Source organism: Vicugna pacos, chromosome 4 (genome assembly GCF_048564905.1).
Source record: "Vicugna pacos chromosome 4, VicPac4, whole genome shotgun sequence".
In the NCBI taxonomy this organism is placed as follows: Eukaryota; Metazoa; Chordata; class Mammalia; order Artiodactyla; family Camelidae; genus Vicugna; species Vicugna pacos.
This window is the reverse complement of record NC_132990.1, coordinates 22,728,325-22,746,535: the sequence shown is the minus strand read 5'-3', so window position 1 is coordinate 22,746,535 and position 18,211 is coordinate 22,728,325. Positions and strand designations below refer to the sequence as shown.

The window sequence follows — 18,211 nt, the reverse complement described above, 5'->3', positions numbered from 1 at the left end:
TACACTTTTTAGAAGAAGTTTTTCTTCTTCCAACCAACTAGATCACAAGTGGTGAGCAAGGTTTTAGATTGAGTGCACTGAGGAGTCAAACAATGTAAGTTATTTATGCTGTTAATGCATTCTGACTATTTTGTGCCTTAATAAATGCCTGTTATTTGGGGTCTGCCTGAAGGAGATTCTGCCAGGGGCCTCAGGTAATTAAATTGAGTTGGTCTAGTATTTTCATCAGTCTGGCTGCTGATTGTGGTGTTTTAGTCCTTCATTCTCATCCCTGGAAATGGTTTCAGTAAATTGAGAGACTGTTAGCCTGAGGACAAAAGTAGTTCGGAGTTCTGCAGAAGAGCTGCCAAAGTTAGCATTGCTTGGAACTTGCCGGTCTCGCCTTTTCCCTCCCCTGAGCGAGCCATCAGTGGTCTTTCGTGCCCTGCCCTTCACTTTCTGCCAGCAGAGTTTAGCCAGTGTCTTCTGGTGTAGGCTTTGTCTCTCAAGTGAGTGTGTCCTCACGGGTGGAGCTCTGCAGTCTAAGAAGGTTACTTTGACAACCCAGGCATATGGGAATGACAATAGAGTAGGACTCTGGTTAATGTGGGTACTAGCTGTGCCTGGCAGGAGTGGGCTAGAAGTCTCCTGGGGTCACTTTGAGCCCGGTCCATTGATATGCACCAGTGACATGAGAAGATACTGCTCTGCACTGCTTCCAGTGACATTAAAAAGTCTTTTGAGAGACCATGCAAATGGGTAACTGTTTAGAATGTATTAAATGTAGAAGCAAAATACAAAATGGTCTAGATATTGTGCAGGTACCCTAAAATTTTTGCATATATTCAAAATAATTTAAGAAAGTATAAATAGCTGTAATGGTGAGATTAAGGGGTATTTCTTTCTGGGTTTTTGTAGTGTGTGTGCCAATGTGTTGTTTAGTATTTTAGCACATTTTTAGTAGAGGTTTGAAGTTACTTTTTTAGTTTAGACATGTAGGAGTCTAAGGTCTGTGAAATGAAATTGAAAAAGGAGGATTTGATTTTTTGGTTAAGCCACTGGGAAATGGAGGTTGAAAACACGTGCTTTGTCTGTATATCTTCTGGAACTGACATGAGCACTGTGCCTTTTTTATTTTTCTGTATGTCTATGTGAATATGTTTTAAGATCTCTCTGGGGATGAAGTATGTCTTTAGCAGGAAAATTTCTTACTTCTTCCTAATGCCTTTAGGAAGCTAGGGGAACGTTTTGCTGAACCCAAGTTTGCCTGCAGTAGCCTTTGGCTGCCCTCTCTGCACTTTGTTCTTCCCCGTGATATGTGTCTCACATTGCCAGTTCTCTCTCCCTGCTCATAGAAAATCTGAGGTCAGTTGTGTACACCTTGTATGAGATACCAGAGTGTAATGGTGAGATGCTGGTTCTGGATTCAAACAGCTTGAGTGTGAGCCCCGGCTGGTTTTATGACTTTGGGCTCTGTAATGGTTTCTTATCTGTATGGTAGAGACCACCATGGTCTCACCCTTCGGGGTTATTGTGGGGATCACGTTGGTTAACACTTGTGAAGGCCTGAGCACAGCATAGTACTCTACTGTAGTTTGATGATGGTGATGATATAAAGATTATGATCATTGAATTTTTGGTAATTGAATTTTTAAAATTCTCATTACCATTGTATTCTTTTTCATTGTGGAAGATCAGGGGGAAAAAAAAAGACAAACCAGAAGATCACAAAGAATAAAAAGAGCAACTCATAATTCCACAGTAGGTTTTGCCCTTTAAGTCTTCTCTGATGATGAAATGAAAGATGTTGGCTGTTTAAGGAAATAGAAATGTCTTCAGGTGGGGTGTGTCCAGCACCTCTGAAATGGGTCTACCTATTCTCCCTGTGCCTAGCATAGTGCTGGGCTCATTGACACTCAGCAGAGACTTAGCTTGTGGTCTTTGATTCTGCTACTAACTTTTGTGACTTGGGCAAATCTCTTAAATGTTTCTAGGTGTTTTTCTTTAAGGCTAAAACCAGGTTAGGCTAACTTTGTCGTTCTCTCTTCTCCTAACCTCTGGCTTGGTTAGTCTACGGTTTGCTCGTTGCACATTTATGCACATCCCGTGTATGGTCAGAGATGTCTGGACACCTCAGTTGGCCAGCAAATTCTGAGTCCCCCATAAAAGCAGGCACTCTGGCCCTGGGACATACAGGACGAGACTGTGCACTTTTGTTTCAGCCTCATGGAGTGTGCGGCGGGGTCTCAGTAGAGAAGACATGTCTTCTCACGTCATGGTGTGATGAAAGCTTTTGTGGGCGAGCACGAGGTCCAATGCCTGTACTTATTTGAACATCTCTAATAAGGATGAAGTGGAGTAAGAAAGGGGTGGTGAGATGAGCCCCTGGTACTGAGTCATGAAGCCAGGATTTGAACTGCTTCATTTTTCAGAGTCAGTTTAATTCAGAATCATGTCAGTCCCTAGAATGTATCCAGCATTTGCCTTCTAGGGGCAAGGATGCACAGTTTCCACCTTCACAGAGCACCTAGTCAAGCTGAAGTGGGTATTTTTTTTTTTGGATTTTTTTTAACATTTTTTATTGATTTATAATCATTTTACAATGTTGTGTCAAATTCCAGTGTTCAGCACAATTTTTCAGTCATTCATGGACATATACACACTCATTGTCACATTTTTTTCTCTGTGATTTATCATAACATTTTGTGTATATTTCCCTGTGCTATACAGTGTAACCTTGTTTATCTATTCTACAATTTTGAAATCCCAGTCTATCCCTTCCCACCCTCTACCCCCCTGGTAACCACAAGTCTGTATTCTCTGTCCATGAGTCTTTAGATTCCACATATGAGCGATCTCATATGGTATTTTTCTTTGTCTTTCTGGCTTACTTCACTTAGAATGACATTCTCTAGGAGCATCCATGTTGCTGCAAGAAGTGGGTATTAATTTTCTTTGTCACAGATGAGGAAATGAAGGTACAGAGAGCTTGGGTAGCTTCATGGTCACTTCACCAGGAAATGGTGGAGCTGGGATTTGAACACAGGCAGTCTGGGTATAGAGTCCATGTTTTTCACCACTGGGTGGAAACAGAGGTAGTGACAATATCTACCTCCTAGGGTTTTCTCTGATGATTATACGAGTTAACTTGTATAGTGGGCTGACGTGTGTGTGTGTTTAAAGTCTCCTTCCCTTATTCTCATTCCATATGTGAAAATAAAATCCAATCTTCCATTATTAAGCCCTGTGGTATGTTAAAACACTGACTAGAAAGTGACTTTTGGCAAGAGAGGCTACTCACCAAGTGTAGTTTCTGTAACAGTTGCTCTGTGAAGGCGTGTTCAATGAAATGTGAATTCTGAATTGTGGGAGTTAAAGTGAAATCATTGCCATTTGCTCTTGTGACTTTGGATTAGATTTCTTAAACAGGACTCAAAAAGCATGAAGTACAAAAGAAAAAAATGGTAAAACGGACTTTCTCAAAATTCAAGACTTTTACATCTTTCAAAGAACGCCTAGGGTTAAAAAAACAAGCCATAGACTGGGAGAAAATATTAATAAAACATAAATCTGATAAAGAGCTTGTGTTCAGAACATAAAATTTGGGGAAAAGATTTGAATAAACATGTCATAAAATATACATCAATAACCAATAAACTCATGAAAAGATACTCACCATCATGTGTTGCCAGGGAAATGCATATTAAAACCCCAGTGAGATACTACTACATAAACACAAAAATGACTAAAGTTAAAAAGACTGATAATACCAAGTGTTGGTGGGGATGTGGAACAGCTGGAACTTTTATATGTTGCTGGTAGAGATGCAAATTAGAAACCAGTATGGCAGTATCCTATAAAATTAACATAAATTTGCCATATAACTAAGCAATCCAATTTTTTGGTATTTGTCAAAGAGAAATGAAAATATATGTCCATATAGACTTTTATGTGAATGTTCACAGCAGTGTTATTTGTAATCATCACCTAAATGTGACGTATCTGTACTCTGGAATACTACTCAGAAATAAAAAGGAACCAAATATTAATACATGCAGATACATGTTGAATTTTAATGAATCTTAAAAATTATGCTAAGTGAAAGAGATCAAACTGAAAAAAAAAACTTTCGACTCCTCTTACATGAAATTTTATAATTGGCAAACTATTGATGGAAAGCAAATCAGTGATTACCTGTGCACTATTGCCTGCAGAGGAGAACCAGGAAACATTTTAAGGTGATGGGCTTGTTATAACTTGAATGGAGGTTATATGAGATCGTGTATCATTACAAAATTTATTACACTGTACAGTTAAAATGAGTGAATTTTACCATTATTTTAATTGTAATTAATCAGTAAAATTATAAATTATATCTCAGTAAAGCAAAAACATTTAAAATATTTATAGCCTCTGCCAGTTTATCTTATTTGCTTCTACCAATGAAGCATTCTGCAATGTTTCTTAATTAAATGTGATAATAAAGGGTTATTCTTCTAACCATCTTATACTCTTATTCTTTTACTAGTCATTATGTGAGTGGAGGATTTGGAAAGAGGTTGCTTGTTCCCTTTCTTATTCTTTATTTTTTTTAAGCCGTATTAATCCAATTTGCTGGCCCTTTATTGTTTTTCCCAAGAACATTCTTTCCATTTACTACTGAAAACACTAGACAGGTGTATGGGACAAATGTTCTGTTTTGAACTAGAGAGCTTGTCCTTCATAATGTTAAAGAAAACCAGCAGTATTTGTATTTATTTAAAAGGGCCTCTCTGAACTGGTTTTCTTACCTGTGATTTAGGCTGAGCATTGCCCTTTCAGGGCTGCTGTGAATGTGACCTGAGACCGTCTGTCAGCTGTGGCCGTCCTTTACACGGACGTGGTCCTCGGTGGGGCTGGTGGCTTTCCTCTGCTTCCCATAACGCTTGGAACAAGTTTCTCAAAGCCAAGGCCTGGGAATGTTTTAAAAGGTCTTGAATGTTTATTTGCTGTGACTTTTTAATTTATCCATTTGCTTATTATTACTGTGTCCTTGAAATAAAGGCTATCATATACAAATATTCAGATCAATTTTAACATATCATTAAGGCCAAATTGAATTTTTTCTTTCTGCATGTTGCCTAATGTAGCATAATAATTACTAGCATAGGAGCTCAACTTTTAAAATTAACTCCAAGGAAAAATGTGAATATAGAAAACTTGCTTTTAGAGATTGTCTAAATTTATGCATAAATTCTAAGTGAAGTACTGGCATTGAATTTAGACATAGAATTATATAATCCTTTTGATTCTAACAGAATTGAACATTTTTGTTTGGTTTTTACCTGAATAAGTTCATTTTTAAAAATTATCATCAAATTTTTATAAAGGAGCTTTTTTGGGGGCGGTAGATTCTGATTCTTTTATCTGTTTCGTAATGTTATAGACTCTGTGCTTGAGCTGAATATTATATTTTTGCCTTCTAACACCTATTCGTCTTCCCAATCAAGTAGTGTTAACTGTCCCTCCGAAGTTAAGCTCAGTCACTGTCTCCCCACGTCTCCTAGAGTAGGTGTTGCTTCTAGTAACAGGTAAGGGCAAAGGTGCATCAGAGAGATCAATCCACGTTCTCCAATTTGCAGAGCCCTTACGCTATATATTGTGGGGAAAGACCAAAATGAACAACAGCTACACTCAGTAAGTTCTCATTGTGTGCCAGATTCTATGCTAAATGCTTTATGTGAGTGATTTTATTTAGTGCCTGCAACAGCTTTGTGAAAGAGCTCTTGTTAGTTACACACATATACACAAACACACACACACCCATTAATGTTTGAAGAAATTGCTGCTTTAGGAAAATGCAAGGGTTGGGGATGGGATGCAAATTCAGACCACAAAGCTGGTGTTCTTAACTCCCATAATTAACATACAAACCTCACCTTTCTCATCGGTAGGATGGGGATAACAAACTAGCTTGTTATGAGGGTTAAATACAGTCATACTAAAAAACACTTACTACCACATAGTAAGTACTTAATGATAGTGGCTGTTATGGGAAGGCAATGTAAAGGTAAAATAAATAATGTATATAAAGCACTTAGCACACAGTGTGGCACATAGGTACTCCAAGACTCAGCGAGGCATCCTTTAAATTGTAACTTAAAAATTGACAGAATTTTTATATAGAGAGATCAGTGCTTGGGGAAAACCGTAATCAAGATTAGGAAAATGCATGTTAAAGGTATTGAGATGGGATTGAGGACTGGTAAGTAGTCAGTTTAGCTACATGAAAGAATTTAGGAAGTGTAGGGAGCTGGGTAGCAAAGGTAATTTGGGGCCTGATCATTAAAAATGAATGTCAGGCAAAGAAGTTTGGCTTTATCCTTCTTTTGGAAAGCCTCTGCCAATTTAACTTGCTCAAAAATGTGCAATATTTTTTCTTAGCATTAGTAAATTAATGATTTAGACATTTGAGAGAGAGCTTTCCCTTGGATTATGTTCTTGTTGCCATTATTATTTAAAACGTTCATTTTCCACAATCTGAGATAGTGCCTTGATATAATCAAAGCTGCTCAGAAAATGAGCCATTGGCTTCTTTCAGGTAGCTTTTTAGGGTTCTAAATTATTGTGCAGTTGGATCTCAGACATTGTCTCAAGTCTCTCTTTTGGTATATCTGATATATTCCAAAGACTTTTCCATGATGGCTTGGTTAGTTGGGTTGACATGATGAAGACAACTCCTAGAAAGAGCTGACATGACAATGTAGGTCACGGCTGAGGACCCAGAAGCAGAGTACTGTGGGCTGTTCATCACACCAACATTTTAAAAAAAGTATTAGGGTGAAATTCAAATAGAAAAAGCTTCATCAAGGATTGTATTTTATTCTGAGTATAAATGTATTTCCTGTGTAATATTGTATGTGACTGTGTGTGTATAAAAGTAAATCTGTCACTGTGGGCTTCATGCCTTTTAACTCAAGCGTTCATTATAAGGTTCTACAGTATCATTTTTAAAGGGAGAATTACCACCATATTTTGAATTTAACAACTCACTTTAACTGCCTCACAAATACTGCATTCTGATTTGGTTAAAAGGTCTATGTTTTCAGTATTTAAGTGAAAAAATAATAATGGTATGACAGAGATAAATCTACATTACTAAATATATGATATTTAAAAGGGCAGGGGGAGGATGCCATAAAACTTTACTTTTTTCTTCTTCAAATTAAAAAATAGTTTTCTCTGTGCCTATTTAGCTCACACAAGTGAGTTTGCTTCACTAGACTTAGCTCAATGAGGCATTGCAGTTTTCTTTTAGTAAAAACATATAAGGCATCATTTCAGGCATAGTAAAATAATGTTTTTAGTTACTTTGAATAAAAATGTAGAATACTCTGTCAGAGAATTTTAGGTACTTTTTCTGCTATGCCTAAATTTTGAGCAGATAAACATTTCAAACCAATTTGTTCTACATCTGTTATAACAGAGAGAAATGAGGAAGCAAAATCACATTTAACAGTTTTGACAGGTTTGTACCAAAATGGTATTTAATAAATCCAGATGTTCTACCCAGAAAAAATGTAGAATGACTCATAGTTTAACTTAATCTAAAAGAAAAACCTTCATATTCACCAGTTTTTATTTAGCGTCCCACACATTTCCAATATACTGACGACGATGTCTTCCCTGGAGAGTCAGGCTGACTTCATACCAGCTCTGATTAGAGCTTTAACTAGAAACAACAGTTGAGATGATGTCATTTTCATCCAGATTCTCAACTCAGCTATGGAATAAAATATTGCACATGTGTATTGATATAAAATAAGTAAGATCGGATTACTGCCAGGATTTTACTTGGGTTAGGAATAAATGACATTCTTGTAACCATCTGAAGTACAGAAAAGAGCATGAAATCTAGTTTGTGTGTTCCTCAACAGTCATGTTGCAGCCCTCCCCAGGATCCGTGGGGGATTGGCTTTAGGGCCTCCGTGGATACCAAAGTCCGCTGATGCTCAAGTTCCTTACAGTCCACATTCCATATTCCTGGGTTCCGCATCCATGGATACGGAGGGTCGGCTGTCCCCTTACAGACTGGTTGAAAGGTCTTTAAGGGTATGTCTGCATGATGTTTTCACGGTCGACTAACTAGCATATTTTTGTAAAAGCATAGGTAAATGGTAATATCAAGGATAAAGCATCCTTATTTCATTACAGAATGTGATCCTATTTAGAATATATAAATACATGAGATTGCTCATGGTAATTCTTTGTTTTAGAGCTTCTAGAACCTTTTCTCTACTGCATAGGTCTGTTTCTTGCTCAGGAGAATGTGTTTCCTGCCCTTTGACTGTTCACGTTGATATCCTGATTACAGAGTCACAGAATTTCTCCAGATCTGGATTCTGACACCCTGTCACTGACTCCACACCTTATCTCCAATTCCCTTTTTTCTCCTACTTTTGTGTATGTGTGTGTGTGATAGAAAGAAAGAACATGTGTTCTTTTTTTTTAAACTATGCTTCTTGATTATTTTCCATTAATTTTATCAATTATTATGATTTGATGAATTTTAAAATCTGGCAGGATAAGCCCCATCAACTTTTACTCTATTTTCTTCCAAAAAATATCTCTGCTATTAATTTTCTTTTTTCCCTCCATATATATTTTTAGAACTAATCTGTCAAGCTCCCTCCAGTTCCTGATGAGATTTTATAAGAAATGCACTGATGTTATACATTAATTTTAGAGAAATTTGGTATCTTTAAAAATGTTACCTTGTCCTGCCTGTGAGCATCTTCTCTCTCCACTTTTTCAGAGATTTTTAAATGTCCTTTAAGATTTTAACATTTCCTCTTTGAGAATCTTGTGCAGTCTTTGTTAATGCCTAGATACATTGCTTTAGTTGCTGTTACAGTGTTTGTTTTCCTATTTTCAAAAAGATTATTACAGTAAAGAGGAATATTAGTGTTTTATGTGTGTTGGTTTTGTACTTGACAGTTTCTCAAAACTCTCCCATTAGTTCTCCATTACCTTGTTGTACATCTCTGTTTTATTTTTAATGTTCTGTGGGTGATGAATTCTTTTGGCTTTTATCTCTCTTGAAAAAGTGTGTCCTAAGATGTTTTGCTGGGTAAAGACAGTTGATGGTTTTTCCTGTCAGCCTATTCGTGGTGTCACTTTCATATTTCCAGTATTTTCTTATCTTTAATATTGCTATTACTTGTTTTAAATCTTATTCTCTCTGTTCCCTTATACGTTATTTCAGTAGTTATTGTCCCTCTGTTTTATTCTGTCTTTAAATTCCGTGGATTTTGCTTTTTCTTATGGTGTGAGGGAGGGATCTTTGCCATTTCTTTGCCTTCTCTCATGTCAGTCTTGCCTGAGGCTGTTCTAAATTAGTAGCCTTTAAAAAACACCACTTGGTTGTTTATGAATAAGCTTTAATTTTTGTTTTTTTTTGTCTTCTTCTAGTTCATTAATTTCTGCCCTATCTTTATTCCCTGCCTTTTCATTTCTGGCTTTATTCTCTTAATTTTGTCCTCCTTAATGAATTAACTTTTGGACTTCTTTTAAAATCTTTTTTAATTTTTATTAAAGGTATTTAAAGCTCAGAATTCTCTGCTATTACTGATTTAGGTGCATTCCACAAATTTTGCCATGAGTTCTTTCTTTGACCTTATGCTTTAAGGGTTTTTAGTTCTCAGTATTTCTTCTTGAAATCACACATTTTTTACTATTATACTTACATATATTATATTTCAGATAGGTGAGATATCTTCTAGTCCTCCTTTTATTATTTGTTTCTATCTTTATTATATTGAGGTTAGAATATAATTTGTTGAACTTTTGGTTTTTTTTTTTTTTTTTGAGGATTCTCTTACAGTCTATGAAATGAAAGTTCTGTGAATGTTCCATGAGTGCCTAACAAATAGTCTGTGTTTCTAAAGTTCTATGTGTTACTATTAATTAGTATATTTATGTTTTCTGAGAGGGGTATTTTAATATTATATGTTATGTTATTAACCATTTATTCAAATATACTGTTAATTTCTATGGTGAGCATCTTAAAGTAGCCAATGAAAATTGTTGATTTATCTATTTATTCCAGTAGATGACTTGTTTACTTATATATATTATGGTCACATGTTTTGGTACATAATAATTCTTTGCTGTATTTTTATTCTGCTTCATTCTTTTTATTAGTAGGCAAATTCTTTGGCCTTTATTATGTTTGACTTTAAATTCTTTTTCTATCTGATAGTGAAATTGCTACACTGGCTTTCTTCCATTTCATTCTTCTCTGACATAAATTTTCCATAACTTTTATGTTCACTATTTGAGTCATGGTTTAAAAAAAAATCAGTCTGAGAATCTTTTTGGTATTGTTTCACCCATTTACTTACTGTTCTGTCAGGCTTATTTATGCCACTTGTTTTGTGTTTTTCTTCATCATGTGTGTTACTTTGGTTGCTTGCTTTCCTGTATTGCTCTTCTTTCCTACCTCCCAGTGGAAACTCTTCCAACTTACTGAAACATGTCTCATCCTCCCCGCTGCCCAGGCGCCCCCTAGTTCTTGGAAATTCTTGACTTACTCTTTCAGCTGTTTTCTCTCATCTGTTTACATTTCTGTATTCTTAGGAGACTCATCTGGAGACTTTCTTGACCCGGTTTACTCAGATCAGATAGATTGTTTTCTTTCTTTCATGCTGCTTGTGTTCCTCAGCTGCCTTAAAATCTTCTCTGGACTCATTTTTAATTCCCCTGGAATTACCGCCTATGTTGGTAATGGTGTCTACCTGAGACTAGAAAACTTTGATGGAAAAAAGGGGAGGAAAAGCCCTTCTCTACCTGAGAATTCAAGACTCCTCTGAAGCAAGAGTTTTGTGACTTTATGGACAACTTGTTTGGCATTAAGTTTTCCCCGTAGGGAAAAAAACAAAGAAAAAGAATTTCAATGATTGAGTTCTTCCTGTGTATTAACCCATGTGCTAGGCACTGTCCCACAGTATTTCTCATTTATTCCAACAGGAATCCTCTGAGGGGCAGGTAGCTACCATTCCCACTTTACAAACAGACCTAGGGAGAATAACTGACGGGAGTGGCGAACAGCAAGGGAGCAGAGTCTGAAGGAGGGTCACCAGCTTTAGGTACCCTGGGATGGCCGTGAAAAGGGGAGCTGACAAAGTCATAATGCTTGAGACTGTGCATTCCCTGCATGATGATGTGTGGATTAGGGTTAGCAGAGACCAGTGTGTTGAAATGATTTGTTGCTCAGAGGAACCCTGAGGGCAAAAGCAGTTCAATTGGTGGACGGCTGAATTGGGCTGGTCCTGTGAAAGAAGAGGACAGGTATTTCCTTGGTGAAGGTTCACAGTGGGGACCTTCACCAGAGGCTGACATGGAGGGTACGTGATAGCCTAGCTTTAAAGTAGGTGGAAAACATCTAATTCACAACGGAAGAAATGACTAGAACGATTTTTCTTGAACCCTAAGAAAAGTAATTGCACAGTATATTTACATAGCTAGGTTTCTGTTATTATTCACTCTGCATTTTAAGCTTTGACTTTTCTTTGACTCTAATTAGCAACTAGCTGCCAGTAGGTGTCAAGCCAAGGACAGAGCTGACAGGCAGGTGGTGGGAGGGCACGAAAGAGACGCAAATGAGAATCCCTTCCCCAGTCAAAAGAAAACCAGGCTGGAAAAATTAATACTTCTCTGGCTGCTCCCTTCTGCCACTCTCTGACCCCTGATGTCTTGCTGAAGAATTAGTCTTCTGTTCTCTGTGTCTTTTATTCATACATCATTCATAATCTCTCTTTACTGTGGTGATTGTAATGTATATTTATCTGATGGGTTTCTGTGCTGTTCCCCCTCAATAACTGAACTCCAAAGTGGGGACTGTGGTGTTTTTTTCCTATGTGTTCAGGGAAGTTTTGTTATCTAAATAAGTGGACAAGCAATAATTGAAAATGTAGAAGGAGATACTACTCTTGCCTCTTTGGTAGGCAGTGGCAGGTTTTGATTTATTTATAGGAGAGCCCTGACCCTGAGCCAGCATGCTTATCTGTAAGCTAGTCCGAAAGAGCAGATTAAGGCCCAGAATCAACTATATAATGATGAAAATAATATATACTGTGTCTAGGATGAAGACAAGAAAGCGTTTAGAGAGAAAAATTTATGAAAATAAAGTTGTGGGTAAAAATGAATTTAATCACCGCTGTGACTGTCTTAACCAGTTGTTAGCATGAATGAGAAATAGTATGCTGGGGGAGGTGAGAACACACTGTTTTTGTGACAAAAGTATAACCCCTATTGTAAGTGTACTTGAAGAGTATAATAAGTGGAGAAAATGAGGTAATAGTTAAAAAAAAAAGGAAAAATAACTGGGTGTGGTAACATGTGGACGTCTTCCAACTAAATTGTTTCTTTTAATGACAAAGACTTGCTGCTCTGGGAGGATGTGGTAAGAACTCCGTCATGAGATTGAATAGGTCCTGGAGGAATCTGTGGTCCAGTGCTCTGCACATGTTCATACGTCAGACAGTTCTTTGCCTTTCTTGAAAATCCTTCAGCACAGGGCGGTGATGAAGAGAGGACCTCGGTCAGCAGGTGTTTTCCTTTCTCCCTGGAAATGCTCTGGCCACCTAGGAGGCTTTGAGCCCAGGTCTGTGAGTGCAGAGCTGTCCAGGGTGAAAAGGAACGTTATAGCCCAACAGGTCAGAGGACTGAAAGTTACTGTAAAGTAAGTACCTGAATGATGTTTCATGGTTTCACCTTTCTGAATTCGCATAGCACTTCCCTTCTCAAACAGCCATGGAAAGATAACAATAGAAACACACTGAATGAAGGCTTTTCCCTCCCTCTCCCCAAGTTCAACTCTTGTCGTGGGGAAATGGGGTGATTTATTTTTGGGTCTCCTGCCTGATCATGCAGCTTGGGAAGCGGGTGCTGTGAACTGAGTCCATTCTAATAAAGCACACACAACAGGACTTAATATTTCACAGTGCATTTTATATGATAGTTTGATTTATGTGCCTTGTAAGTTGAGTGTGAATAGTCAATTTTCAAACGTCATTTAAGCAGAAATTGGTTTTACATTGCACCTTGATTACCTAAAACCTTTAAAAAAAAAGCCAAAAATAGTATTTATTTAAACATATCACTTAAAAAGTACATGTTTTGAAATTGTGATTGAAGCACCTTCTATTCTTCACATCAAGTGACCTCGTTGCTGTTTCATCTTCTTGTCTGCCTTCTCTGGCCTACTAGCCCTGTGTGTGTTTTTGGAGCATGCTGAACGTATCCAGTCCGTGCTGTCTGAGCCTCATGTGTTCTAGGGTTGCCATAGCATCTCGGAGTGCTTGTCTTCAGCCAGACCCTCCTAACTCAGCCCCACCTGCTCTGTCCCAGGAAGAGGGGACAAGGGCTTCCAGGTTGCCCTGCACAGAGAGCTGCATTTCCTGACTGAAGAAAAGTACTGTTAAGGCTTAATCTGTTACATTTTCAGTTAGGATTAAATTTGAGGTTGGTTCATCCCTTCAGTTTTCAGTGCCCTGAAATCTTATTAGGAGTGAAGTCTGATTATGTATAAATAAGCTCTTTCCTCTCCCATCTCCATGTGTTGGGTATCTAGTAATATGCTGGCACGGTTTATCCTGACACTGTTTTGGTTTAGGTACCATACGTAAAATATATTCATGCTCTCTCTTGGGCTAAAAGTGTCTGTAGTATCCATATAAAACTTTGAATTGGTTTGGACTATCTGCAGATACTGTTGGTTATGAGCTCAGCTTAATTTCAGAAGCAGTAAAAACACTAGAGCAATACTTTAAACTTCAGCAGTGGCTTTGAGGCGACATTAGCCTTAATTTTGTGGACAGATGAACTGCTCAGTACAAAGGAAACTCATTCTAATGATGTTAATTTTATAGCAATGTGTTCCTTACGTGAAGTAATGCTTATACCATAACTTAAGGGGAGAAAATGGATTCGAGAAAATCTGTGACCAGGTTCTGGTTTCAGACAGAAGAGTCAGAAATGCCTCCAAGAGAAGTTTAAACCTTATATTTTTTGGAAAACAATTTTGTTTTGCACCCAGAGGCTTCAGTCATATGACTCTTATGGTCATTAACCTGATTTGCGTTTAAGGAATGATGATACCTGCTGGTAACAGTACCAACTGATTGATCGCAATGTTGCTGGAATTTTTCTTAGTCCAAAAATAGAGTACATGATAAATGCTCAGCCTGATGATATTTGAAAGAGAAAATTTGAGGAGTTGACGTGAATGACGTGATGTGGGGTTGGAGAAGGAATGCAGAATGCAATGTCCTTCCTTATTCCTCCCCCTCAGCTCTTTCAACAGAGCGATTAGGTGGCCCTTCACTGAGAGACAGGGTTCCTCTTTTTGAAGTCGGAGAACTAGACTAGTTTAGAATTCAGTCCTTAGATTAGTTTTTTGCAAATAATTTCCCTATTTGTTACTTAGGCAATACTAAATTTCTTTATTTTCTATATAAATTGCGTTGATCAAGCTGTACGCAATATTATCTCATTAATCATTTCTTTTGGAATGTTTTCAATTTTAATTATTTTGATAGACAGGCTTCTACTAAGAGTTATCCATGAGTTAGATACGTTAGAGAAAATTTTAAAATTGTTTAAAATGTATTATTTTTTCAGAAGATTAACTATCAGTGTATCATTAAAGTCAGCAGTCTGATTGGCCTTATAAAATAGCTAGTTTGGAGAAAGTTGAGGTTTTGACCAAATCTGGATCTCAAGAATTCCATAATTTAGAAAGATGATTCTATGCCATTGCTTTGTAGTTTGCAAGTAACATAGATAGCCTTGCCTGTGATACGTAGGTGAAATTGTCTTGTATGTTTGCAATATCACAAGTACTCAATAAATTAACATAAATTATTAAAGTATATGCCTCCAACTGGTATCTTTTAACATAATTCTGTTCATTCTCTTCATGCAAAGAAATAACTCCTAATGGTAGCTATTTAAATTATATTCAGATCTCTTGAAATGTTTGAATATCTTATGCTTATCAAAAAAGGCTTTTCCATGCATATATGGGTATTGTTTTTGCTTAAAAAATATATGTATGTGATTGCCTAACAAGCTATATATTACACAATTTAGGCTAGGAAAATAGAATTTTAAAAAGGAGAAATAATTTAGTTATTTAGTTTACTTATGGTGAGTATGGAAAAACTGATTTCCTTTAAAGAAGAAAAATCTTTAGGTGGTACATAATTGAAGTGTAGACCCAACTAAAGTACTCCTGGTACTATAGACATAAAACATTTTAAATTATAAGCAACATGTGACTGTTCCTCGGGGATGGCCATGAAATACCATTTAGTTATCTACCTTGAAGAGGATATGTGATCTAATAAACTTATGCACACTGAATTAGTATTTTAGTTCAGCTTTTTTTAGTGCCTACTAGTTGCTATGCATTTATATTGAGAATTAGCATACTGAGTGATGAATAACACATAATCTTGCCTTCCAGGAACTTCTTGTCTAATAGGAGAAAAAGTTGCATGAACAGGCCATTCTGTTACACTACAGTAAACACTGTGATAATGGTATGTACGCATGAGCATTGGGAAAGTTTGAGGCAGGAAAGCAGAGAGATTTAGGGGCAGATGGTCCTCAAGGTCCCTGTGAATCACACCATGTAGTGGTGAGGTTTCCGGCAATGGGTCATCGCATAGCCAACATGGGTAGGCTTTTGTGGTTGACTTGTATTCTGATGTCAACGTCTTTAGGCAAGTTAGTCGCCAAAATTGGTTTCTTCATCTATGAATTAGAAACAGAAGTTAAAATACCTGCCTCACAGTGAGGCAGTTATGAGGATCAGAGAGATGATATGCTTGAATGGGTTTTGTAAACAGGGAAACTGCATACACATGCTAATTGTTAACATTCTTGACACTCACCTTGTGACTTTGAGCTAATTACTTAACCTCTCTGTGTTTTGTATTTATTGTGTGTTAAAGAGGATAATAGTAGTTTCCTTGACCTAGGGTAATTGTAAGGATTAAGTAAGTTAAAATACGCAAAACTCTTAAGATAGTAACCAACTTCTATTATGTGCTAGACACTATTTTAATTATTATTCTTGCAACAGAAGTTTACCCCATCTCTTAGTGATTCTAGTGATATATAGCATACTCATTTTACAGTGCTCTCAACATGAGAATTCCATGTAGTTGTAATGACTAAGTAAACATTGTATGTTGTTGGACTGCTGTTCTAGATGAGCTTCCAAAACTGGATTAACTGATTAGCTGCAGGTAGGAACATAAGAGGTGTTCCATGTTATCTCACACCAGAGGCTGAATGGTTTGGAAATGCCTCTTTCTTCTGATCAGATCATATAGGTTTAATGAACAGTGGTTGAGATGCTGCCCTCTTAACAGTCATTAATACATTGTTAATTAAAAACCTCAGCCTAGAGTGTCTGCTGCCCTCCCTTCAGCTGGCTACTTAGAAGAGCAAACTGTCCTTTTCTTATGAGGCTGGGTAGGTGTCGGTTTCCTCCAGGTGCTTTTTCCTTTACTGAGAGTCCTGTTTTGTTTAGACAACTGCAGTAAAATGAATAGTCATTTCTGATAGCTTTTCTTTTTTAGTAGCAAGTTATAATGCTTCCTCTTTGATTTCTTTTAGTGGCATATTTTAGTTCCCTTGGGATGTCTTAACAAAAAGCCTTATTTCATCTGAATTGCACTGGCTCATCAAATTGGATGTGTGAAAGAAAAGTGGGTTTTACAATAACAGTTGATAAAAGAAGAAAAAAAAAGCAGTACCAAACAACATTGCCTATTAAGTGTGCACTATATATACCAGCCACAGTGCTAGGCATTTTAATACCTGATCTCATTTAATCACCTAAGGACATTGTGAGATACCCTCACAGCAATTTTTTTAAAAAACTAGATGTTTCTTCGAAGGTGACTTGAAGCTGCATTTGAGTAGTAAGAACTCTGTAGTGTATTTATTGGGATGGAGCTGTTGGAACTTATGGGGAGGAGTGTGACTCATATCTCCAAGCTGTCCCTTGAGGTCGACATCCCTGGCCCTACTAAGGGATCAGGAAATTGCCTAAGAGAAATGAGTCCTTTAGATTAAGTCTTCCCACCTTTGGGAGTCCTGCTTAAAATGCAGATGTCCCTGAGGGGTATCTGATTAAATAGGAAATCAGCCACAAAATTATCCTCCTCTGAGCAAGAATGGCGCTGAATGAAGGCTCAAGTGACTTTTGATGGGATACAGCAGAAAGGTGATAAATTTTTCTCATTAGTAATAGTTCCTTGGGAGTTAACGGGAAGTAGAACTGAGGACCTAGGGAGGGAACATAGAGTGGGGAGGAAGAGTGGGAACGGGGAGAGGGCATGAGGCCCCTTCCTGTGCCTACATCGCAATCCCCAGTTAGGAAGAAAGTCCCTGTTTGGCTCTGATCCCCGCCCTCAGACAAAGCTTTGGTTCTCTTTGGTCCTCTGTTGTGTGCTCCTGGGATGACGCCTCAGCCCCTTGCACAGGCTCGGCAGTAGATGCTGCAGCTGTAGGAAAGGAGCCAGCAAAGCCATTTTTGAGTTGCCTCTTAGGTATGGGGCCAGGGACATAGAAGTTGTCCCTGGAATGGCAGCCCTTAAAGTAAGTGTGGTGTGTGCGTGTGTTTTCACACCAATTTAGTCCCATGTCCCTGGCTGGAGAGTGGTTTATGAATGAGTAGAGGTAATGAAAATGCAGTAGTTAATCTCTGAACTCTATCATTTAGATTCAGGGAGAGAACTCTTAGTCCTTGCAACAAAGAATATTGTATTTACATGTCTTCTTGAATCCAAGTTAGAAACTGGTGCTAAAATACCAAAACGAGTTTACTCTTAATGTTCACTGATTATTTCATTAGAGTTTGAATTTAGTGTTATTTATCTGTTCGATTAAAGTTGAAATTGGTTTACTATAGAGGTACAGAAATCTCAACAATGACTTGTAAGCTAAACACAAAGCAGTTGGAAAGTCAAGAAATACTTTCTAGTTTAAGACTCACTGCTTGAGAGTCCTACATCCCCTTTAAAACTGGAAGACAAAAATATCCTGATTTTCATGAAACTGGGTTTTTGATATGACGTCAAAAGAGAATCTGCTAGTCTCTGTGACTTGCTTCCCCTAATCTGTATACACAGATAATGATAACTGCCTCTCAGGGTAGCTGTAAGGGTTAAATGAG

At 37.5% G+C, this 18,211-nt stretch overlaps 1 protein-coding gene across 3 annotated transcripts in view; it reads left to right on the top strand.

Annotated features, from left to right (window-relative positions):
• Positions 1 to 18,211, top strand: part of SH3GL2 (SH3 domain containing GRB2 like 2, endophilin A1) — a 169,172-nt gene that overhangs the window by 52,683 nt on the left and 98,278 nt on the right. The window contains exon 1 of one of the 3 annotated variants that reach the window (XM_072959363.1): positions 15,490 to 15,563. The exons of the other annotated variants lie outside the window; for them this stretch is intronic. Coding sequence (XP_072815464.1) covers positions 15,519 to 15,563 — 45 coding nt within the window. The 5' untranslated portion in view covers positions 15,490 to 15,518. Of the gene's footprint in view, positions 1 to 15,489; positions 15,564 to 18,211 lie in introns of those variants that run through there. 3 annotated transcript variants of the gene reach the window in all.